At 38.2% G+C, this 25,476-nt stretch overlaps 1 protein-coding gene across 1 annotated transcript; it reads left to right on the top strand.

Moving 5' to 3' along the window:
• The first annotated feature begins 12,894 nt into the window (after positions 1 to 12,894).
• On the top strand, positions 12,895 to 24,629 carry LOC118267116 (leucine-rich repeat flightless-interacting protein 2). The gene is made up of 8 exons (XM_035580914.2): positions 12,895 to 13,919; positions 19,174 to 19,312; positions 19,786 to 19,901; positions 20,130 to 20,276; positions 20,441 to 20,720; positions 20,908 to 21,048; positions 21,339 to 21,526; positions 22,099 to 24,629. The coding sequence occupies exons 1-8, from the start codon at positions 13,557 to 13,559 to the stop codon at positions 22,207 to 22,209; spliced, it is 1,485 nt and encodes a 494-aa protein (XP_035436807.1). The 5' UTR covers positions 12,895 to 13,556; the 3' UTR covers positions 22,210 to 24,629.
• Positions 24,630 to 25,476: the final 847 nt, after the last annotated feature.

The raw sequence follows: 25,476 nt of genomic DNA, 5'->3' as shown, positions 1-25,476 counted from the left end.
GTAGGTATTAATGTTTACTTATTTTGAAAAACCAGTAAATTGTTATCATACATATCTGTCAATTAAGGGGTTATTCTTTATGAGATTTCAATTATGTGAAAGGACTGTATTTTTAATGGAACACAATAATATATTATCTTCATAGAAAGTTCTAACACTTAAAACAAGCTTTAACATTTACATTATGTTAACAAAACAACAACTGTTTGTTACCAATATGTCAAAACATTAACAAAACAATGAATAATAAAAAAATATATACAATTTGAAACCAGCATAGAGTTCATTGTAAGAAGGTATTAATGAGTAATTAAAAAGTGAATGAGTAATTAAAAACAGTAGCGTAACAATAATTGTCAAATGATAACCTTGTTAGAGTAAATGATAAAGTGCATCTGACACATTGGTGTCGCCTCCTTATATTAATCCAAGGTCACACAGCATGCAGCACACATTTGCTTATCACTTGCATACCATTACAAATTAAATTAATGTTATTGTTCATTAAAATTGGTTGTGCTTGTTTTAATTCTAATAAAATAGGATAGGAATTAAATTGTACCAGTTAATAAAAATGAAACCATATAATAAATAATGATGATCCATATAAAGAAAAATTTATTGGCCCATGTAACAACCATGTGCTAATAAATTGTTTGGTCTCTTTTTATCTTGTCCTATTATAAGGTCACACAACTTACTCTCAGCACCTCCTTATCAATCTAATCTGTCTGTCTCCTATGTCCTGCAGTAATGAGATAAACAAAACAAATTAGAAAGGCCATTAATTGATTTCTTACAGACACTGTTTAAGAAATAATTGATACATTTCAGAAAATATATAATATGAGAATAGAATTCAAATTAGCCCTTTTTCTCTAATAATTTAGAGTAGGTAGTTGGTATCTATTACGAATGTATTATTTTTAGAACTGTAAATTATTGAAGCAAAGATAACTACATCCTTGTTCACAAACATCCAACCAGGATAATCACAATCTGTGTAACATACCTAATACTGTTAAATTAATGACATTGTACATGTTTGTTCACAGAGTGTGAAGTGTGTTGTGCGGGATGGATCCGTCGCGGCGCCAGCGCACGCAGACGAAGGCCACGGCGGAGGAGCAGGCCCTCGACCAGATAGCAAGAGAGGTAAGCAATACTACATAAACACTTTAATATGAAGGCAAGGTAAAAATTCAGCTCCAAAATTAATTGGCAAATGGCCTGGAGAAAAAAAAAAGATATTGTAGTCATAAGGTCCTACTAAATGTCAGGAGGTCACACTGGTTTGAGGTCTGAACCTGAATATCAATAAGTATGTCACACAATACATAATACTTTATTCCAAGTTAATGTACGACACAACTCACGGTGCTCAGTTGCCGGTTTTCAAACCACTGTGCCAATTGTTCAGTGGGATTCCCACTACCCCAGTTCAATTTTAATTTTCTATGTGGTAAAGCCAAAACACTGTGTCTGGTCTTAAAACGTTTTTCTTTATACCTTTCGATTTTACCACTAAATGGATTAGTTTTGTAAAGACAAGATAATCATATTATAGACATGTGCGCCATGTGACTGATTAATCCTTACGACAAGTATGAGAACTCTTTAAGCCAATTACCAAGCATCAGGTGCTCATGTCTAGAGGTCAAACGTATTAAGACTATTTGAATTAATTTATTACAAAGAAACATTGTTATTGCTTGAATTTAAAACTACATAACTTCCAAAAGAACTCAACAGATGGCACTAGTGTCTCAAAAAGCATCTTTATTTAAAAGTTTTAAAGTAATAAGTATTTATTATTGAGTAGTTAATATGAATAACTTACAGTTTAAATTAGGTACTATATTATGATTTTACACGCCATTTTTAATTATTTTATCAAACACAACACTTAAGAAATGCCGTATCACTGTAAAATTAACAAAAAGTACAGCAGTATAAGACAGGAATGCCAATCACAAGAACAATTAGATACTAAAACCACTTACGATAACTGGGAGATAAGGGCTCGAAGCACAGATAACACACATTTCACGTGGAGTACTTAGTATTAGTCGTAAAGACGATTATTTTGTACTTTTAGAATATTATTTAGTAATTTTCTCCTCACCTGTGTCGCCAGTCGAATGTAATCCACTTTGTTGACTGGCAGACGAGTCGAATACTCGAACCGTACACGACAAACCAAAACTCCGCACGGTGTGCCAAATGCGTGCTACTCTTGGGTACAATATCTATTGGCATTGTTGTCGTGCAATTATTATAACAATTCTAACATAGAGAAATCGAAAACAAGTAATGTTTTGACCGACTCGTTTCTGAATCCGAACACAAGAGACCAACGAAGTAGCAATTGGCTAACAACTTGCGTTTATGTGTTTTCAAATTAAAATACCGCTAAGTAAATTAAAGCTGACCTACAAGTTTAGTATTAGGCTTCATCTTAAATTCTACACCTAATTATTTAGCCCAAGTTTATAAAGTTCTACTTTATATTGATTTGCTAGCCTACCGCCTGGGTTTTCTTCTACATGGAGATTAATCTTAAGTGACTCCAGATCTTGTAGGAATATCGGAACAAAATGTTGTCATAAGTTGCTCCCTGAAAAGTATTTTTCACGTCGTTTTATAAGTTTCAAAGAAAACCAACCGTCAAAACTTTCTTCTTTATAATCAGTAGAGATTATAATTTTGTATAAAAGTAGTGTATGGTCGTAGCCGTGTGTAATTTGCCACCTGTTAATGGTGGTAGTAAAATAAGTCGCGATCGAAATAGACTTCCGCGTGCACCTCGCTACCGGCAGTACCGGCAGTACCGGCTCACTGCAACGATGTCACTCCTGATTGATATCTGTCGTAAAGGTTGAAACAGTAATGCAGATTTTGTCGAGACGTCGGTAGACGTTCATATTGTTGTATGATAGCAAAATGATTAACTTAACCTGCTGTGTAAGCATATTTAGAAACAAAGATGAACAAGAGTTTGGATATTATACTGCACTCTAATCATAAACAATTAAGTCGTAAAATTGTGTAAAATTTCTCAGATTGATATATCAAAGTCTTTTAATTATACAATGTACAGGAATTAATCATAATGTTATAAATTCCTCCACAATCCCATTAGGTACAGAGTATTTTCATAAACAAAGTCGTAGAAAGTATAACATAGGTTGTGTCTGGTCAGTGTTCAGTAGTACCTAAGTCATACTCAGTATGCAAAACTCAATTATATTAAAACAACCTATAAACGATGTGTGCTTCCGTTATCCATTGATCTAGTATTGTAAAACCGTATCAAAATACGCGAAATGCCAATGAGCTGATCGAGTGAATCGAGATCCATACAATACAATGAATATTGCTTTATGAGCTGTGAGTTCGATAGGGCTGTCACTCAGCATTAATTTATCGAACATTACATTCGATTATAAACTCTACCATTTCCATTTATTTATGTGAGGAGAATATTCTAAAATTGCCTACGCTTCAGGTTCTAATTTATTAGAACTGGTTGAAAGCAATTGGGTTTGGGACCGTCTCCCATCGAACAGGTTCCCTTTCATTACAAAGTGGGGCCTTTATTCCTATATTTACCTAATTGTTTTATAAGCAATACAATTTTCTCTCTAATGGAACCATTTACCACAACTCTGTGCCTGTTTTACATGAACGCGTGTTTCTGTTACATACATCTATATCTTTCTGACAATAATTATTAAAATTTTTTTGTTATGCAAACTGTTTTTGGCGGTGACAGCCTCTTTATTTTATCATTGGTTTCTTTGCTATTTCATAAAACCTAAAACTGTTTGAACTTACCAGATAAAAGAACGACAAAGTTTATCAATAATTCAAATAACAAGCTAGTCAAACAAATATTTACCTCCGTGTTCATAAAAAGGTGTGCAATATTGAGTATCTGTAAGATGACATTTGTAGAGGTATTTGACTATTTACTCCTCTATTAATAGCTAGTCATCTAAAACCATACCATCCCAAAATACAGTATTGTGCACTCATTTGAAAAGGACCTCTACTTAACTTTATTATTACTCAAACAGTCTTTTGCAAAAAACGGTACATGATATTTAAAATAACTTATATTTATGTTTATTTTTGCCATCCCTAAGCGATAACGTGAATATATTTATGCGTAAACGCATACAGCATGCATTGGTACGCGGTGCGAAACAAAACGACGTGCGGCCGAAATAGATCTATGCGGCCCGGTCGCTCGCGCTATTTACGAATATTCGGAGTACGGGAGTCGGGACCCTTCGCGACACTAACTAGTGCATCGTCTGCAAGTGACGGTCTAGCTACTGCAGCTAATTGTGGCCACTAACTCCCAGGAATGTTTCTATAAATGAACTGCCTCTATAACATTGATCTACCAACTACTGACTCGTTTCAGTTTTGCAGTAGATCCTAATTGTTTTTAATGTCTTCCTTTCTGAATGAAATGCGACATTCAATCGTCTGAAATACTATTCTTAGAAATACACAAGTTGGTCCTTTTGACAGTCTTTTTTATGCCATATTCGTTTAATTAGACCTCATGTAATTGGCAAAGATGTCACCCTTATGACCTCAGCATCAAGTGCCTCTATTTAGCCATAGCGTACCAGATCTGTAGAAATGTACAATCATTTCATTGCAGTTTTCGCACTAAATTCTTTGAACAAGTCCTTCATAACCTTCAGGACAATGATTGATGATTGAGGAAGTAGGATGACGGTAAACATTGATATTTTTCTAAAAAACTCCAGTGTAACGATTGTTGATTCATTTCAAGATTAGAATGCCGGTGGATCGCCGTCAGGAGGGATTCGAGTGATTGATCGTCATGTTGTCAGCTATTTTAATATTGATTTGTAAGGTTTGTTGATTGATATTTATGTGCTATTTCAGTTATGTTTGGTGAGCGAACTATTTGTTTATTCAGATTCATGAACAGTCCTAAATCGTTCCAATTCATATTTTATAATCCAAAGCCATTGAAGCAAATCTTTTTAAAATAGAAACGTTATGTTGCGTGACTATAAAATGAATACGTATATAATTAACTTTTTGGATCAACGGAAATGAAAGTGTAGACATCAGTAATCGTTCAAATCATATGAAAGTAGGATTTGAACCTACGGCCTCCGATGACCCGCCAAGATGACCTCAAATACTCCACTTAAAGTAATGTATGGGGAAACTAGCACATTACTACTTTAATGAAAGCTTTAAAGGTGGATAAAAAGAACTTGATAGTCAATTAATTTTAAATGAAAGGCTTGATGTGAAAACAGGATATGTTTCCGCGCTCCATGCAAGAAGCTGGTGAATGAAAATGCAGCGAGATAAGTACGACACGCGCCAACTGCGCCGTTAGTTCACGGAAGCAACTGACCTACTGCAACGTTTGCTGTGGCATCCGTACGCTAGATTACTTGCGATAAACAAGTATCATTATCATCAGACAAGCTGGTGAATGAAATCGTCTTGGAAATATTTTTTCTGCCCGAAAGACCAAAAAGTTTAGGTCAGTGAGTTTAGACAGAATATTATTCAAGACTTTGTTTGAAGCGTATTATAATTAACAAGTACATCCACTACACGCACCTTTTTGTAAACTATACGGAACGGAAATTAATTCTCTATCTAAATGACAAGCAATAGATGGATTGTGCCCTTTTGAAGAATTATTTATTTCCTAGTTTAGCTAGCATTAATGATAGCGTTTTGCAAATACGTCTGCGTCAATGTGTAATTTATTATAGTAATTAACATCGCTATTAAATACTTTTAAGTTAATCCTTATCGGGGTTTAAATAGTATTAAACTCTTTGTTCTTTCGAAAGTGATGTGTACGAGTAATTTTGAAGTAGATCAGACGCAACCAAAACCAATTCGACTTTCCAATTTAGAAATTTAGCAAAAGAGTGCTATAAAAGTCCGCATTAACAACGTATAAATTTTGTTATTCAAAATTGGCTCTTAATATATTAAATTGAGAGTTTAAATGTAAAGCGGGAATAGTAAATATAGGTCAGCTGGTAGCAGGTTGTTGGGGTCGTCGCCCTGTGCGTGATCGATCCGGCGTCCCACTTCCATGCAGCCTCGCGGACACGGCCTACCCTCCTCCTGGTTGTGTTATGTAAGGACCGTTGCAACATCTGCATATACTATGCCCGCTATATAGAGTTGTGTTACATATATTACTGGTATTGCGGCTTCATACACGGGATATAGAAGGCTTTATACCCATAATAGGAAGGATTTTACCCATATTTTTTCCCTGCAAAGAAAATTTTCTAATGCGGTTGCAATTTTTAATATCAATCCAGTAGTTCCGGCGCCGATTCGGTACAAATAAACAAAAACTCTTATAGTATTACTTCAGAAGTTATGTGGATAAATAGAATTGTTTAAGGTCGCTCTAGTTGGCAGCTGGGTTGCAGTAATCATACTCATATAGTATTCATCGTCACGCGTACGCGGTCCTTAGCAATGAAGAAACGTATCGAGATCAATGAACTAATACTTAGTATAGCTACCAAGGCTTTCGGCCATGTTATATTTAAATGTTTCCATACAAGGTCACCACGTTTTCCTATTGTTGTCAAATCTCCTCCAGATTAATCATATTGTCCGAAAACGACTGGAACGTGTTGAAGATATTATAATGCAAATTATTTTCAAAATTTGTGCATATTTATTCCGTTATATGGTCTTATTTCAAACTAGTAAGCGTTGTTGGTTTGCATATTATTATAATTTATTGTTCGTAGTCACCTAAATTATTTACCGACTTATTTGATGTTTTTAGGACTATTTAAACCATTTTGCCTGTAAATACCGTCCTGCAGATTCCAGTGTATCGTCATCGTAGACTTATACAAACAATTCGTAGTAGAATGTCAGTTTGTCTATTCACGTTCCTAAATATTATTACAATGAATGACTCGTGCTATCGCACAAATTGTAACTAAGTGTCAAGTCCTACAGTAGAAAAAGAAAACATTTGGAAACAAAGACTATTCAATTCTTATAGAATAACAAGTGGATCATCTATATCACCTTTAAATAGGAATGTTTGAATAGACATCGTTAGACGTCGTTTTTACGAGACGAGACGCGAATAAATATGTAGTTAGAGACAGTTTCAAGATTTCAGCTTTAATACAAATGGGTTTCTGTCTGCCCGCCCCTAGTCTGGGTTTTGCTGACGTCAGTAGCAGCATCGATCTGTCTGTGCTCCATCCCCCTCTGCCTAAACCCGGCTGATGCAATCTGCCTACTTATTGCGATTCATATTTCACAAAGATTTTAAGTTTTAGGATCCAGTGTCATGTATGTTTTATATCCGTACCGACTGTCAAAGCTCCATTCATTTTCCGTTTATCCAAAGTTAAATTCAAATTAGGTTGTATGTATCGATCCTGCTGCAGTCCCGCTTTTCCACCAATCCTGTGGTTCCTGTTTTTCACAATGCAGATGCAGTTATAAATATTGGTACAACGATTTTGTTTTCACATACGCACACAGTTATTGCAAACCATTTTTTTGTCATTGACTTGAAATCTTAAGAACCTCTGATTGTATCAGAAATATTATTCAATCGTAATTATTGCATTTGCAGTCTGCTTTGCAACGGAAGTACGTGGTCATTATGAAACCGACTTAACACGTCGCATTTTCTTTGTTCATGTTGAAAAAATTCTATTTTTAATGCCTTGTTTATGTAATAATTCCATTAATTCGTTTTTACAGCGTTGTATTATGCAGTTACAACGGTTTTGGCCAAATGTTTATTGACTATTACGAGTATTGCATACATGCCTGACCTAGTTTACGACACCAGATTGCGCTAACGGTACTGGGAGTCAATCATTTTGTGGTACGCTACAGAATCTCTGCGGTAATTTAAAAATAAACATAAACGTGAGCAACTTCCATATTCATTTCTAAGAAGCCCTTTCAGTGAGCAGTCATTTCGCGCGACATTCTCTTGCATGTAAGGCTAGGGGGGTTGGTCCTTTGGGCGGGCGGCTGGAGGGGCATCTGGGCGGCACGCGGAGGGGGGCTTCAGCGTCAACGACCGCCACTCGTCTGTCTGCGAGCGTGAGGGAACACCGTCCCGTGCTGCACCCGGTCGATTCAACTTTCAACTTTCGACATTTTCAATAGTTTCACAAAGCGTTCAAAATCGCGCGTGTTCAATTGTTCGGGGTGCTCGTGTGCCGATCGCCGGTCGTCTGGGACAATTAGCTCGTGGATTGCGAACACTCACTCGTTTGGCATGATGCGTTTCGTGACGGTTGTGTCGTGTAAGCGCCGGAGTTCCTGGCATTTGGCACGTGAAACAGCTTAGTTAATCATGTTTATGTGGAATATTATCATATAGTTTGGCCGCACGTGTGATGTTACGACTGTCGCTGACAGATCGTTGATGGATAATCCGTGTCGTCCGCTCGCCGGTTTGGTGACACATTGCATGCGTGAAAGTGTGAGACTGCATCCATCTAAAATAGACGTTTTTATTTAAGAACAATGCGCTAGGCGAGCGCCAGGCACTTCCTAGTGCGTCGGCGAGGCTATGTTATTGTAAAACTTTTATTTTCTGTGTGTTGGCTGGTACTGTTACTCGGCAATATGGTACGGTTGGGGCTGGCGATGGTGGTCGGTGTGGCGCCGGCACTGGTGTCGTGGTGGCGCGGTCAGGGTATATGGCTGCCACCACCCCTGGTTTTGCCCTCACCGAGCTCGGAGAAGGCTCCGAAGTCGTGGCCGCCTCAGCGCTCGCCATCTCTGTCTGACTGTCTGGAGAGCAGCAGCGATGAGGACTCGTCGGCTCGATCGATTGTCTGTCTCGTTAGACCTAAAGTAGTGAGTACTTAGACACTATTTCAAAATATTATTTACATTTTCTCACCATTGACTTGTTACATAAATCAAAACATGAAGAGACAAATACAATTAGTTTCTGTTTTCAGTAGTCATAATTAAGTTAAGATTTATTATATCGTACCCAATTTTCCGTCTGTAAACTAAGCAAGAATGCGGTAATGAGGCAAACTCATTAAATTAATTAAAAATGCAAACGGATTTGCAGCAATGCACACTGGCTGTATTACAACATCGTTTAAGGATAAGCACAATAAATAAAGCCGGTTTAAATTAAAACAAACTTAACGGCGACTGCATAAGGAACTTTATTAGTTGCAGATACAGTACAACAGTACAAAGAATGATGACTGGTCCACTAAGTGCGGTGAAAGCAAAAATTTTGCATAATAAGAGACGATTTGTTACAAGTCGTGGTATATAGCATTGTTGCATTCAAAATGTCGGACGCGTGTGGTCCCCACAGCCCACAACACAGGCGCCTGGCCCATGAATCACACAGGACACTTTAATAATTCTAAAAATATATTCGTCTCGTCAAACTCTCCCCTCAACGTTTCTTTTGATTTAGAGCGATATAATCGTTGATGTTAATGAGTGTGTGTGTCCTCTTAAAATATTATATCGATAATATTAAAGTGATGTATGTTATCACCTGTTTTGTGATTTAACTCTTTGAACAAAGCGTTTATCTGTACAAACTAAATGATATCAAATGGTGATCCAGTTTAATGTCGGGTCAGCGAATATCGTTTGATCGTCGTCAATAAATATGGTGGCGACATCGATCATTCACCTTTGCTATTACGAAAGCGCATCTCACGTGCGTTGGCGACGGTTTCGTGGCAGCAGATGCGTCGCAAATGTCATGATATTTACGTCCGCGTACCGTCGCGTGCGCACCTCGCCGTCCATCGATCCCGTTCGATATTCTAACAGTTAATCGTCCGCAATCAGTTTTTACGTAGCTCTCTGCGACAGTCGCGTGGCAGCAACTATCTCAATTATTTTTCCCGCGTGCGGTCAAGTTGCGTTTGCGCAGTTTTTGCGTCCGTTCCATGCGTCTAGCCGTGTGTTCGACAACTGCTCGTCAATCAGTGCTTGTCGGTTTGTGCTTCGGTTTAGTGCGTTCTATCGATAAGTGCGCGGTGCGCGTTACATTCCTACTATTAAACATATCTTTAAAATAGTCTAGTACGAAATAAGTGTTGTCCTCGTCTGGGTTATTGACACCTTTCTACTGATTTTCTATTATGATTTATGATTGGACATAATCGAAGGCAATAGCATCAATAAATCTCTTAAATGTAACGTTCTAATTTATTCGTGTTATCATACTGTGGAATTCTGACTCTTAATTATAACGACGTGAGCACCGAGCACTAATATTACGAACAGTGGATAAATTCATTATGGCTATTTTAGGGCCAATAAAATGAAATATTGAATCATAAATAAAATATTTTTAAAAAGCATTGTTTGTTGCAACAATTGTAGCCGCAATTAAACTTCTTGATTATTTAATTTTTGAAGATAAAAATCCTTGAAGATAATAATGAATTCTTATATTCTCGATTTTCACCTTCCACATCCTCTATTGTTAACATTTTTGTACACTTCGTTCGAATATGCACCTTGAGTGTTTGCGTTAAGGTGCACTAGAAATGTGTTTTGGAGTATATTATTAGATGTCCAGGGTATTGTGTCAGATAACGTAGCCGTGACGTCCTTGCACCTTTGTCTGAGGTCCGCTGTGTGACCGGGAGTAGAGAGCAAGTCTACTAACTAACATACATACATTGCTATTCTTAAGCGACCCGCCCCAGCTTCGCATGGGTGCAATGGTGATATGTTATGCATGTATTATACATAGAAACCTACCTCTTGAATCACTCTATCTATTAAAAAAACGCATCAAATCCGTTGCGTAGTTTTAAAGATAAAGGGACATAGGGATAGATAAACGACTTTATTTTGTATGTAGTGATAAGTTTAAGGAGACAAAAATGTGGTCTTTTGATACCTAATTAACTTACATGGACCGAAGGACCAGAAAATCTGGTCCTAATATTTTATGGTGCCCCTTTTAATTTAATCGAATAATAAATAGATGATATTTTCCTCTACATATTAATGTGTATCAAATAACGTGTTTCGATCAATGTCAAAACAAATGTAACCTTTATTCGTAGACCTTAAACTTTTGACCTTAATAGTTTGGCTAGGAAACTGTAGAATAAAAATTGCATGACAATTGTTGACTAACAACCTTTGCTAATGAAATAGAGACTGATTTTACAAGCTGGCTGAATTGCCAATGCCACTTGCAGTTTTTAGTAGAAAAGGTATATTGTATTATTACTAGTAAACGTACTCAATCTCTTGCATCATCATGATCATCAGGTTAGAGGTCTAATGCTGTAAATAAGCCTCTTCTATGGTTATACGTAAATTATGTTTTATTTTTCTGCCTTAGTGAGAGGTTTTAACCCGAGGAAAACATTAAGATTTCACTGGAAGTAGCTCTCTCTCAATTCTATAATTTCCAGTCACTTATTTCACTTTCTTCGTTTTACACTACGTAATCGTGTTGCAGCATTTCCTCTAATACTGCATCTAGTTTGTCGAGATCTGTAATAGCGTGATTTAATGCAATAAACGTAGGTTTAACCAATAGTTTAACCAACAGTTTTATAGCTCGCCAACACATTGCTCACGTAAGCTTTATATCAATACAAATCGAAAATCGAAACTGATTTAATCAGACTACGCCCTTCGTTGTATAACTCGCCCTTTTATTTGAATCTATGTCTATCTATCTATTCATATTTTTCATATGAATCTAATTAAGCAGCCCTTTTGAATTTAACTACACTGACAGTAATTCTCTGTAGAGAAAACGGTCAATATTTATGTCTGTTTCATCATAAATCTAAAAAAGTGTTGTTTAGTTGAAATCGAAATTGATAGTTCTTTTAATAAAATAAAAGCGAAAAAAGGCGGCGATTCGCTTGAAAGAATTGAACGTTTGTTTACAAAACGAGCGATGATTTTCTGTTGCTTAACAAGCTTCTATTTCCTACCTCTTGTTTTGATCAGAAACTTAAGAATTACAGCATGTCTTGTGTCGAATCAAGGTATAATTGATATTGATCCCTTGTTGAAAAAGCTAGCTGTGCCGGGTCTTCCTCGTTTTCCCAAATTTTCTTACCCATCATCACGAACTGTCCCAGGAATTTCACTTATTTAAAATTAAAATTAGCCACATCGTATCATACATTTTTTAGATTTAGCCCGACCCTTACAAGTGAAAAATTATGTTGGATTATTTTTGCTATTGTAGGTCAAATTTAAGTTAGTATTTCCTCTTCGAAAATAAATATGACATATTTAATGTCCCTTATCTACTCACATAGTTTTATATGTTGTACGCTTGTATGTAACATGTTTTCCTGTGATAATTCAATATTCAATGTCACTATTATTAGAATTGTGTTTTTATTGTTCGTCACATCTGTCAGATTAACCAGACAAGTATGTTTTAAAATATATCTACCATTTGTAGACCGACACAGTACACAAACACAATATGTATAAGTACGGATATTTTAAAAATGCTGTGAATACTGGCATTGATTTTTATTGGTGAGCGGAATACTAAGCCATTACAAATGCTTTATAATATTACATTATTTCCTTATTAATATCTGTCTACCTGACCAAAACAATGCCCAATTAATCAGTGCGCTGCTCACGTGGAGACCGGAAAACTAGCTTCGTGCAGGTATTCATTAGTGCATCGTGTAGGAACCTAAATGTTATAGGGGTAAATCTATATTCTAGAAAATATTACATTAATGTTAAAACTTTAGCTTAAAACTAAACTAAAACATCCAAAACCGTAATTTTCAGCTTTTCGTGGTCCTTAATTTAATTGGTCAAAAGCGAAAAATAATTATGTAGATGTGGCACAAAGTGGCACCTTCCCTACTCTAAAACTGCTTTTCGCAAAATGCGACTCTCCCAAATGTCTTTTATTCCCTAGTAAACGTATGAAAGCGATAATTTACAGTACGTGTGACGTACAGCCGAGTATGGCGGTCACTCGCAGTCAGTCGCAGTCGGCGCCGCAACCACACGCGTGCTGGTGTTGCCCTAACGAGACAATTATAAGCACGATCGCGCGCGAAACTGTCACATTCTCTCAATGACTTAATTCTATTGTTCGGTGATAATAATCGTAAACACATAATATACACAAACAATCATTGTCATATAGACAAGTGCTTCTGAAGAAACAATTCTCCAAATATCATAATAAATTTTGTTGACGTTAAAATAAAGAATGTTGGTCAAGGAGCGTTTAATAAAGTGGAAAACATCGGCGATAAGATAAAGCTATAATACCTCGACAATAAATGTTATCGCGACTCGCGCTAGGGTGCAGTTCGAGAAGAGCACAGTGCAAAAATTGTGTCCTTCCTTTCTATTCAAGTGGCAGAGACGATGCTGCAATCTAGTCGTCTGCGCACACGTAACATTTGTTGACGCATATGAAAATTCGAAAACAGTGCCGCTACACCGTTTGTTTATTTTCTACGAATAAGTGCAACACTAGCTGCCGGTAAACAGTGTCATTCATCATGGGGCAACGCTCGGAAGTGGCTACACCTGACAATAGTGATGAGGAGAGCGGAGAGGCCTTCACCGATGGAGACTTTGGTGACTCCGAAGAAGAAACGATCGTAGAGCGCCATGCTGATGCTAAGCCTGCACACATGCCGATCAACGAAACAGTGAATGACGATGTTCAGGACAATGCCGCTACTAATGGGCACACTAATGGTGGCGTCGATGAGCAGCTCCGAATGAATGGTCGTAAAAACAGTGAAGCTCACTCAAGTGATGTGGACAGCCAAAGCCTAGTGTTATCAGATTTGCGCAGAGATTCTCACGGCGAACAAAATCCTTCAATCGTGGGCATTCTCGGCGATCAGCAGAACCATGTACGTATAGCTAATAGTGCGTTGAAGTCATAGCATATCCTTCTTTGAATTGTACGCTGTGTCATGCTACATCCGAAATATTTTCCGTTTCCCAAAACCATTTGCAGGTGAGTCACGTCAACCTGCGTCTGACAGCCTTCGCCTTTGCTTACCGTATGAACGTGTACGATACAATAATTTAAAGGTTAATTTAGTTAATAGCACGAACCGCGCCTAGGTGAGGATTATCTTATCTCATTATATTTCACTACGTTTTGTACGAATTGAAGGTCGTAGCCAAATATAAAATTGTCTCAGGTAAACAGTTCAGTACGGCAGCCATTAAGTACGGTATGCTGTCAAAGGTTTATTGTGGAAAAATAAATATAAGTTGCTTCAATTAGTGCCTTTTAAATCATAGTATAGTCGTGACTGTGTGATTTGTGTAGTTGCGATACTTTAGTGGTCAGGTTGGTGCTGTAGTATGTTCATAATCGCGGCGGTGCTGCGGTGAGATGACCTCGTGCTGTTAGATTGCATCGATATGACGTTTCCGGAGAGCTTGTTAGCACTCGCCTGCAAACTCTTGCTCCTTTATGTAAGTCACCTTTTCACCTCTGAATGCAACAACTATTATTGGACAAGAATGTTCGCAAATAGTACAACTTGAATATATTAAGTACCGATTCTTACATCTTCCTCAAGTTTGTGACATATAAAATGTAATACGTACCTAGTACGTACTTGAAATGTATTGTAATAGTGAGTAAACACGTGACGACAGCTATGGCCACTAGTGCGATGGTGCTGTCACGCCTGGTGACTCGATGACGGCAGTCTTAGCCTCGCTATGTCGCCGCTGCAGTTTTTATTATGTATTGCCACTCGAATTTTAATTCTCTATGTAAGTAGTCTGCATTAATACTAAATTTAGAACAAGTTTTCGCAACATATTCGTTACGGAGATCTTGTAACTGTTTGGTCAACCACAAACGTCATTATGTCCTTGTTGTCCTTACCGTCGCGCGTCGTCAAACAACCTCAGTGAAATTAAAAACCATATAACAAACATGGCTTTATAAGTGTTTGCTGTAAGCTAATCGTATGGAATGTGTGAAATATTTATCCGCATCGGTGTTTATTTTAACTTTAAAGTTTAAACGTAGTGTGTCATCGACTATGTATGTTATATGTATTGGATTTAATAACTGGGATGTTTTCATTCAACACGTGTGCCGGCTTGTACTGACTAGCAATATGTTGACGTGTGCTCGCACACTGCTCGCTCCCCAAGTTCCAACACATCCTTGAGTTATGTTTGTATGACAATAAAAACAATTAACGCTAAGCTAAGCAACAGGGACGATTTGTCACACTGTTCGCTCGTTGCCTTCACAAAGTGTGACAACACCGACAACTATTCTTCACAGCCAAATGACTGAGTTATAATTTCAAAGAAATATTCCAAATTGGTTCCGAAGTTCTAAAGAAGACAGCGTGTCGCGTTTCTCTCTATTAACTCGTTATTATGTACATTTTTACTGACATCGTTTGTTCTAACTATAAAAGAAATCAACGTCTAAATTGTGCAAGGCATTAGTATGTTCATATTGAACAGACAGTCAATTTTCAATTAAATAGTCTTTAGCCAATATTACATCGCGCTTTTGTTGTTCAAATCAAAAGCGTATTACAACAGTAATAGGCTATTAGAGATAAATAGAATGGAACCATAGAAGCTTTATCTTCCAATCAGTTTGAAGTGCATTGGCAATAAAAATGTCGCCGGATTGGTAAACGTTAGTGACGGGCGACCTGCTGCCTGCCGCTCGAGATTATCGCCCTTTAACTGGAACACTTCTGTTTATCCTTGCTAGTCAATAGCTGCTGTTATATCTATTGACAATTTGTTAATTGCCTTATAACGGGCTAAGCCTCGTGACATTATTTTATATCCATTCGGAAGAAGCACTTTACCATTTTACTCTTCAAGTGTATGGTCCTCTTTTGGCACGGTGGCTCCATCCATTGTCACGTCCACGTGTTCACAAGGACTGGCGGTTCTGGGGAATGACCTTCGTATCCTTAAAGCATTGTGTTCAAGGATGATGTCACCGCCGCAAACTTTACATTTTATTTACTTACGGCCATGTGGCGTGAATCATGTTTTAATGAATATTTTGTATTGTAAATATTTGATGGCAGTCGCTTATGACGTAATCCGCAACGAATCTTCTGTAAACTTTTCAAAAGGTTTTCGAGACGATTGTTCTGAATATTATGTTTTATCGCATATTTTCGTTATCACCAGCCGACCGGTGAGCTCATTTCGTAATCGATTCGTACGTTAACCGATTCGTATCTTTGTTTTAGGGCTTTGTTTTGTTTTTCTAGTCTTTGCCTTTTACAATGACAATTTATTGTAAAATTTTGGAGCAATGATCTTAGTTCTTTGAATGGACTATTCCGTCTGGTCGGGAGACTCGAGATAAGGCTGTAATAATAGTTTATTGCGATGCAAACTAAGGAAGGGTAATGTTATCGCATTGTTGTGTTACGCCACCACTTCCCGTCACCCGCATTTTACAGTTACTTCAAACTTCGCGCCCGCATACATGACGTCAACTGCGCATAATTTTTACATTATATCGCTTTGTCCGCTAATCATATCACTGTACTTGTGAATTTATTATGCAAAAAAGTAGAAACTTTTATTATTTCTGCAACTGCGTAAATAAGGACCACATTTATTGTTTTCAATTGTTACCTTAAAAACTTTTTTCAGTCTACCTAAGTATATGTGAATATGTTCGTTATTTTCCTTTAAAATCACGTACAAACTATTGCTGTTTACTAAAACTAATCGTATTCCAATAATATAATTTACAAACCATAAGTTTATCATCAACTGGGCGCCAGCCACGTACTGAGGACTTCCCCCATTCCGTGTACCAAGTTTAATGTAAATGGGATGTGTGATGTGTCCCAATGCTAAGCAGACGCGGTAGAAGCCCACGCCCACACCCACACCATGTTTTACGTCACCATCGTTATATCACGCTATCAAAACAGTAATTATAAAATTAGACGCATCATAACACCACATTCATCTAATGAATCTTCAGACAGGTTTGAAAGTTTTGACATTTCAATTTTTATGATTGTACTTAATGTTTAATCAAGCCGACTAACCTTCAAACAACCAAACTTCCTTTAACCAAAGAAAGGAAACATTATTATGTGAACCATGCCTAGCCCTGTATTATTATAAACTAGGGAAAATGTTTTATATTGAATATATGTAATTCTCCGCGGACACGAGTCTGTGCCTTATTTTTAGATGTTGTAAGTACCAAGGTGCCTTATTTTGTAACAATACAATGTTCACGTAATCATCTCCATGTTTTTTGAGTGATTGCTAACTTCTTTGTGATTTTTTTACCTTTTCGAGGTGGACGACACGTCCAGCCAAATACCGATGACGGAAACCTAAACTAGAGGTTCTAAAGATTGTTGGTCCACTGATTTCATGTACATTGTTGAATATAGTTTTTTCTTGGCTCTGGGACGACATCACGACTTACATAATTTGCAGTGGATGTAAATGTTTGGAGACTTGCTTAAAAAATATGGGTTTTTACGAACGATTGATACGAAGTATACGTTTTCTTTCATTAATGTGAATTTGATAGTAAAAATATTACGTACCTTCTAAAGTGTAATCAACTCAGATGACATGCTAATCTTTTCGTCAGTGTGAATGACGTGCTATGTTTGCTTCCTCACCTGACGAGACGTGTGCTTAATCGTTCTCTTCCGACGTTCTATTCCAACACCTTTCCAAGATTAAGTATGACATAAGGTCTTTGTTAGCACTAGCTCTTTAATTATACGTTAGAGGTCGTAAAATACATGGTCAATGCTGTTTTCTTCATCGTAAGATACTTAATTACTATATAGATTTTCTTCTAGTTGTGTTAAGACCACTGAATGTTTGCCTAATTCTCCTGAGTTTGTTTGCCCTCTAGACCTCCTTACCTACCGTTCAGGTCAAACGATCTTTACTTTAGATTTATTAGATTCTCTCGTTAGGTTTCTCGTCGTAAATTTTCGTAAACAAGCTCAACAATAGCAATTGAGAACCTGGAGGTCTTTTGTCCATTTCTCTTGTCGTTTGAAAACATGTACTGTACGTGTATGTGTACTGTATGAAACCACAATCAATAGCCCTTGGATTGTGGAATAACGTCCCCAGAGTGGTACTCTAAATACTGCGTTCTAGACAAACACTTGATTGTGCTATTAATGACATCATTCGATATTTGTGATTCAATATGTTTTCTTAATCATGTCGTGATTGTCAATAACTATATCTTTAGTTCTTAGGACTATCGAGTTTTGTTAAAGGTGTTACTCCGTCCTTTCGATGTATGTAATGAATATTTAAATTGGTCCTTTATCAATTTACAATGACTAAAAGGACCAAAACTACATTCTCTACAGCAAATTTCAAACTGACTTTCATGAAATGTATGACAATATTCCGAACCAGTTAACTGAATGACTATTCCGAATCTTAACATCTACAGTGTACACAGATATACTAAACGGTGTTCTAATTGAAGACGCGTAACTTACAATGTCCCGCCCACATCACTATTTGTGCAATCGCAGCCTCTGCGCATCGACTTGGCAACGCATTGATGTATCATTATTATTTTATTATATCCACTAATAACCAGGTATTAAGAAATCCTCTAGTGTAGTATAGTTGCCAATATCGTGAATCATTGGTGAACTGAATGTCGTCGTATTTATGTCTAGTCTAGCTTAGTCCACTAGACAGGTCGTCTGCCTGGGCACGAACTGGCCGGAGACCAAATATAATTCATCGATACATTTGTTCTGTTTTTATGGCCGTACTTTTTGTGAGTCTATCGATTGTGGTTAAGGTATGGACAAACATCACACAATTTATTTTTTACTCTTCCCTCGAGATCCAGTACGACATCGTTGTTTGGGCGCTGAAGAGCATCGAGCTTTAATATTTGATTGCTTCTTTGAGAAGACGCTACCTTAGATCCTGGCTTGTCATCCAAGATTACCAGGGTTACAATGGTTAGGACGGTGTAGGATAGGATTTAAATGTTCCCCTAAAATACACTCACCAATCTGTCACTATGGTATCGTCCACTGCGATAGTATACCGTCAGATTCCTTCGGTGTAGTAGGTACTTATATCCTAGTTGTCTTAAGTTGTGTGTATGAATTCCAGGCGGAACAAAGGTTGGCAGCGCGGCGGGCGGCGCGGGCGGAGGCGCGCGAGATACGCATGCGCGAGCTGGAGCGCCAGCAGCGCGAACAGGAGGACCATGCTGACAAAGCATATGATATGTATGCCGGCAAGACACCAGGTATGGCACTATCTTCGTTTTTTATAGGGCAGAAGGCATACGACGCGACGGGTCCCCCTGATGGAAAGCCATTATCGCATGGGTATGAGTCTGATCATTCAGTCAAATAGTTTACCAAGACTTCAGAGACCCAAGAACAACAACGTAATAAACTATTTTGTTATTCAAGCTATCCTTTGCTACCTAATTGGAAACGTGTCTCGAAAATATTAATTAAGACCACTACGTAGTTCGTGGTCTCTTTACTGATTTGTACACAGGCTATCAATAGATAAAAGACCGGTGACAGCGTGACATCTTTCATTATTGTTTGTTCTTAATTTCTTCTGAAAGCTTATTTTTCTATCGCTCTTACAGACGCAAAGTAAGTGAGCTATTGGGAGATAACTGCCTATAGCTCTATTATTGTATCAAAGTAGGAAGACGTATCACCTTTAGCTCTACTATAACTCGTTCATTGTATGGTATTCCAGAGTCAGTGGGTCGCCGCGGTGGCACGCGACTGGCGTCCCTCAGCCCGGCCGTGCACTCGCCTCGCCGCAGCTCCGAAGACTCCATGGATGACGCGTTCAGCGTCAAAGATCTTAGGGTATGTAGCATTCGTAATGGTGCAGAATATTCACCAATATCCTAAAACCTCGTGTTACTTTTATACTTAAAGAAACTATAGATTTTCAAAGTAGTATGTCATGATAATAACTGGCAATATTATGTACATAATGCATCTATTACAGAGCTTTTTCTAATATGTACGTCGCTTTCTTGTTGTCTACAGGATAGCTAAATTAATGGTATATTTGTTGAATTGTAATTCCAGCACGAGTTGAAGGAGGTGGAGGAGAAGTTCCGCAAGGCGATGATCCTGAACGCGCAGCTGGACAACGACAAGGCGGCGCTCGGCTACCAGCTCGAGCTGCTCAAGGACAGGATAGAGGAGCTGCACGAGGAGTACGCGCAGCTACAGGTGTGTAGGCCGTGCTAATAGACATACTCACCTTGTTTCTTTATATCCAATTAAGTCAGACTGATTGAGTACTTCGCATGAACTATCTCTGCCTACCTTGCTTTCAATGGTTATAATCCTACTTTCTTTGAGCAATATTCAAGGTACAAACTTAATGTTTACAGCGAGAGCACAGAGAGAAATGCTCATCATTCGAGCGTTTGAAGCGGGAGCACGAGTCAGTGACTCGCGAGCTGAGCGCGGCGCGGGACGCGGTGCGGGCGCGGGACGCGGCGGCCGCGGCCGCGGGCTTCGCCTTCGTGGACGCCGCGTCGCTGGACGCCGCCGCCCGGGACGCCGCGGGCGCCGCCCCCGCCGGGGCCGCCGTGGGCGCCGTGCCCGCGCTGGCGCTGCTCACACAGGCCGCGCATCAACTCCTCGACACCGCCGGCGAGGGCACGCTCGGTGCGTCCACTAATATATTCAATAAATATTATTGCCAGACCGAGCCAATTATCAGGCTCTAAAGCATGATTGAAAATCAAAACTTAGTGATGCTTGTCTTGTAAAATAAAAATACATAAATCAAAGTGGTGTATAAGGTTTTTATAGTGATTTTATACTAATTAACAAATATATGTTTGTGTTACAGACGTACGGTTGCAGAAGCTGCTGAGCTCTAAGCAGGCGCTGGAGTCCGAGGTTCGCAAACTGAAGCTACAGCTGAACGAGGAGCGTGCCGCCAGGCAGAATGGTGTCACCAACCACCACGACCAGGAGTACGAGAATGAACGTCAGTATTGCTATAAAGTACTATGACACTGTAGTGAATGAAGTTGTGAAGTAAATTATGTGATATTTATTTTACGAAGCTCTAACTGTAAATCTTGCTTCATCAAGTCCATGGAAATTGTATCTTAAAAGTCAAACAAATTCCAGCTTGAGGGTTTGCCATTATGTGCTAAATACGACGTAACGTTATCAGATATTCGCATTCGTATTCGCGAATGTCTAAAAAATATGACATTAGTAGACACTCGATAGTATAAGTAGTGAAACATAACAATATGGTCGTGTGTACAGTGGAGACAGTGCGCAAGGCGGTGTCGGAGGCGAAGGGGCGCGCGGCGCGGGCGGAGGCCGAGGCGGCGCTGCAGGCCGCCCATGTCGCGCGGCTCGAGGCGCAGCTGGCGCGGCTGCGGGCAAGGCAGGACCACCAGGACGAACACGAGGAACAACTCAAGCAGGAGCGCCGCAAGCTGCAGCGAGAGGTAGCCTGTCTTCCACTCATAGCTACAACCTCGTACTTGAGTATTCTATGACATAGTATCAACCAGTATGCCCAAATCGGCCAGTTACAAAGGACACATGCTTAGTAGCTACGGCCAACTATAATTGCCAACCTATGATGGTACGACCGTATGAGATCATGGCGAGATATTATCAATGGGATTATATAAAAAATACATGAAACAATTTAACTTTTCAGGAAGTCGTTGACTTCTGGGCCGTTATCAATAATGGCGACAGTTAACGGTACAGTCGCACCCCTTGCTCCCGGAGTGTGTCCCTAACGTAACGCTCAGCCACACAATAATGTTCCCACACTACCGCTACTTCTTCTTACACTGTACATACTCTACCGGTTTACTCCTGCCGCATGATATATGTAAAACTATGCAGTTACACAAAATCGTTGTAAAATTAAATCAATAATATATAACTCGACCGCTATTAATGTCAAGTTTTGCCTACAAAACTACTGTATATAACGCTACCGACCCCTGTTTGTGCAAAAACTGCCTTTATATCAACATGCTAAGAGTTTAATTTCAAATTGTAGGCTCGAGAAGCGCTCAACCGGGTTGAGGAGTTGGAGACTGAGAACAGCCACCTGACGAAGCGACTCGACAAACTCAAGAACGCGAAGTCTGCTCTGCTGAAAGACCTGTGACAGGACTGCAGTCGGTGCGAGGACGGAAACTGCGCGAATGACGCAGGGACGACACGCTGCCATGTATGCACGTACAAGAATATCAAGCTGACTGAAGAATTGAAGATGAAAAAGAACTATTTGTAAATGTAACTAACTACATCTACAAAACTGCTTTATCTTATGAGCAATTGAAAAGTTAACATAACACAGAGGGTCTGTTTCATAATGTATGATTAATTTTTTATGGAATAAACGTCAAATTGTCCCAACAGAATCTTTTTCAATCATTGTTAGACAGGCTCTAAGTAATTAACATTATCAACATAATAATTTGAATTTTTTATTAATTCTAATAATATTTAACATGATCATTTCAACCTGTATTATGTTGATCACGAATTAATTTGCTACGAGTCCACATGCAGTACATTTTTATTCAAACATGTCTAAAAATGTACTGTGCGAGGATTATTAAGTTAATAATGAATGTAGTGACGTGATTTGTGGCGTGTATGTGAATGTGTGTGAACTGTGAAGGAATACACGATGTTTTTATAAATATTCTGTTATGAAAACATCGCGGATTAATCAGAGTGCTGGCATTTCTACTGGAGATGTAGCCATAAGTCATTTAGATGTAAGCTCGGCGTAGCTTACGTCGCGTGTAATATACTTATCAATATTCTGTTCGCTCAGACGTGACAACCCTGTAGGCTCTGTTATAGACTCCTGCATCTACGTGCATTTCGGATAGTTAGCTAATTATGTAAGATAATGTGACTGAATGCAGGCGTTGTCTCGTCGGAACCAACAGCTGTGGCTGCGTACAACATGTTCGTGAACTTGTAAGCGACACACGACCAACAGATATCAACAGCACTGCACGAAGATGTTGTACACAGACAACATAAATAATAATTTGGTTGTATTACGTATAACCAACATATAACTATTGTAAATCGCTTTCATAATACAATATTCCCTGTAATATATGAGATAATAATGTGTATAATTAATGTTTTGTTTAATTTTAATGAATAATTATTTATTTTAACTATGTTCGTATTTTCTGTATAAATATGTAAGTTTTATTTAGCTTGCCGAATTCATTCGCTTTGTTACTAATAATATAATTGGAGTGATCGATTTGTTACTTGCCATTGGTATCACAAAGTCAAGTTAAGTTTTGAAGCAACACTATATTATACATCGCTCTCGTCGTTGACGCGATTTTAATTATTTGTAATGCGTTTATCTGTAATATAATTGCTCAAAATTGTATCCCATGAACTATGTGATAGTCTATTGAGAAGGTAAAACGTCCAATAGGATTAGGGACTCGAAGGCAGGAGTTTTCGTGGGACTGACCATTGTATTGTATTTTTTTATATTTCGAGATTTTTAATTCACAATTCTACAAAGTTACCATGCTGTTTTACTGATGACATTGTAAATTATTTTATCTTGTTATTGTGACATTCTGTTTGTGAACATTTCGATTAGATCTCGAAGTAGGAGTGTAGCGGGAGTAAACTGAGTAAACAGTAGTTATGTATCTAACGATGTACAGGAGATTATCGAACTTGTCGCTTATATATAAATATAGTTGTTAGTGATGCTCACTTTAACGTACAGTGCCATGGCGCACCAAAATGTATTAGTAATACAATCAGAAGTATGTGTATTGTAGTTACGAGTAGTAATGAATTGGAGATGCGGGTAGCGGTAGAGATGCGCGCTTGTCAGATGTTTATGTACAACGTATGCCTGTAACATGTATGTATATCTGTAGATTTTATATTAAACTGTTACTCTTGCAGCGTTTGGTTACAACTCTATAGTCAATGTAATATGAACACGCGGGACTTTTGAGTCACAGGAGTTGGCGCTGTGTAAATTGTCGTCACTAGATTAGTTGACTGCGGCCAGATAAGACCACCTCGACACCACCGACTTATCACTCTGGTTGCAGTCAGCTGACTATTTGTGGCCACAGTCTGATTTCAGCCCGATGTACCGTGTGTTTCATAGATAACATATTTACAGTTTTTGTACCGTGCGTGTCGACGGACGATATGCCTTCGCAAATTAATGTTTTTCACCTAGTGGTGCAACTAGATCTGCCGATTGTGGTACATTCAACAGATGTAGTTGCACCCTAACAAACAAGAACCTAATGTATCGTCTACTCAGACGCAGCGGATGTCTGACGGGCCAGACAGTCAGTGTTTCTTCGGCCTGCGTAGTAAAGATCAATGTCAGTATAATTTGTAAGTAGGAACGTAATTTTTTTAAGTACGATGTATGTATTTTGGTGCTGCATTACTAATTTATTTGTTTTCAATTTAACTATGAATGACCAACTGTCTTTTTATATGAAGCGAAAACAGACTTAATATTGTATAAATTTGAATATTTTAAATAAATTTCGCTCTGAATGTGTTGTTTTATTTTTATTGCATGCATTATGCATGTACTTGATCTCAATTTTTCGTGCTGAGTTCCCTTCCTCTCTTCGAAAAAGTGGAATAGCAATTACATAACAGTATGTAGGTATAAGATCCTTTTTAATAGGGGAGCGCTCGATGCTATATTTGGATTTACTGGAGCGTCGTAGGGGTCGACTAGATTTTGAATATAATATGATGACAAGGAAAAAATGATTTAGCGACATTTCTTTCCACCGGTGGAGGAAGGAGGAATCCACAGATCTTCAAAATTCTGACATATAATAGATGCTACATCACTACATGACGTGTCTCTGAAAATGAAAAAGCTCTTAAATCAGGCAGATTGCATATTGGGTTGAATATTCGAGAGGCTATACGAGAACACTTCAAAACCTCTCACTCTTAGAAGTGCGTTCAATCTTAGATTTGTTTAAATTGCTATAGCTTGCTATCAACCTCACTTTTCTTAATCTAATATCCCCGTAATATGGTTACTATATTCAACACCAGACAAGGACAACCCTAATTCCCCATATGTCTGACGGGCTCGAATAACTACCGAAATCCCTTCATACCCACTACCATTTTGAATTCACTCTAACTTCGACTTGTATCGTATCACTATAAAAAAACCTGATGGAAACTTTTAACCAATCAATTGAATACATACCGAAACAAATCATTAGTTTCTCGTTTAGCTTATCGTTATCTATGACTGCAACTTCAGCTCTTAGCAACAAGGTGTTCATGAATCTGGTTTCTTACAAATCTATCTAAAGGTTAAAAACAAAAACAAACGAACGATATACCTATGTTTCGATTAGACATCTCATCA

Source organism: Spodoptera frugiperda, chromosome 23 (genome assembly GCF_023101765.2).
Source record: "Spodoptera frugiperda isolate SF20-4 chromosome 23, AGI-APGP_CSIRO_Sfru_2.0, whole genome shotgun sequence".
Taxonomy (NCBI): domain Eukaryota; kingdom Metazoa; phylum Arthropoda; class Insecta; order Lepidoptera; family Noctuidae; genus Spodoptera; species Spodoptera frugiperda.
Note: the sequence above shows the minus strand (reverse complement) of the source record. Positions and strands in the feature narration are given on the sequence as shown.

Bases quoted from the DNA above. Each gene is read 5' to 3' on its own strand.
- LOC118267116 (XM_035580914.2), top strand. From the start codon at position 13,557: ATGGGGCAACGCTCGGAAGTGGCTACACCTGACAATAGTGATGAGGAG. The intron at 20,277-20,440 runs GTGTGTAGGCCG...TAATGTTTACAG, and splicing joins AGGAGTACGCGCAGCTACAG to CGAGAGCACAGAGAGAAATG. The intron at 21,049-21,338 runs GTCAGTATTGCT...TCGTGTGTACAG, and splicing joins CCAGGAGTACGAGAATGAAC to TGGAGACAGTGCGCAAGGCG.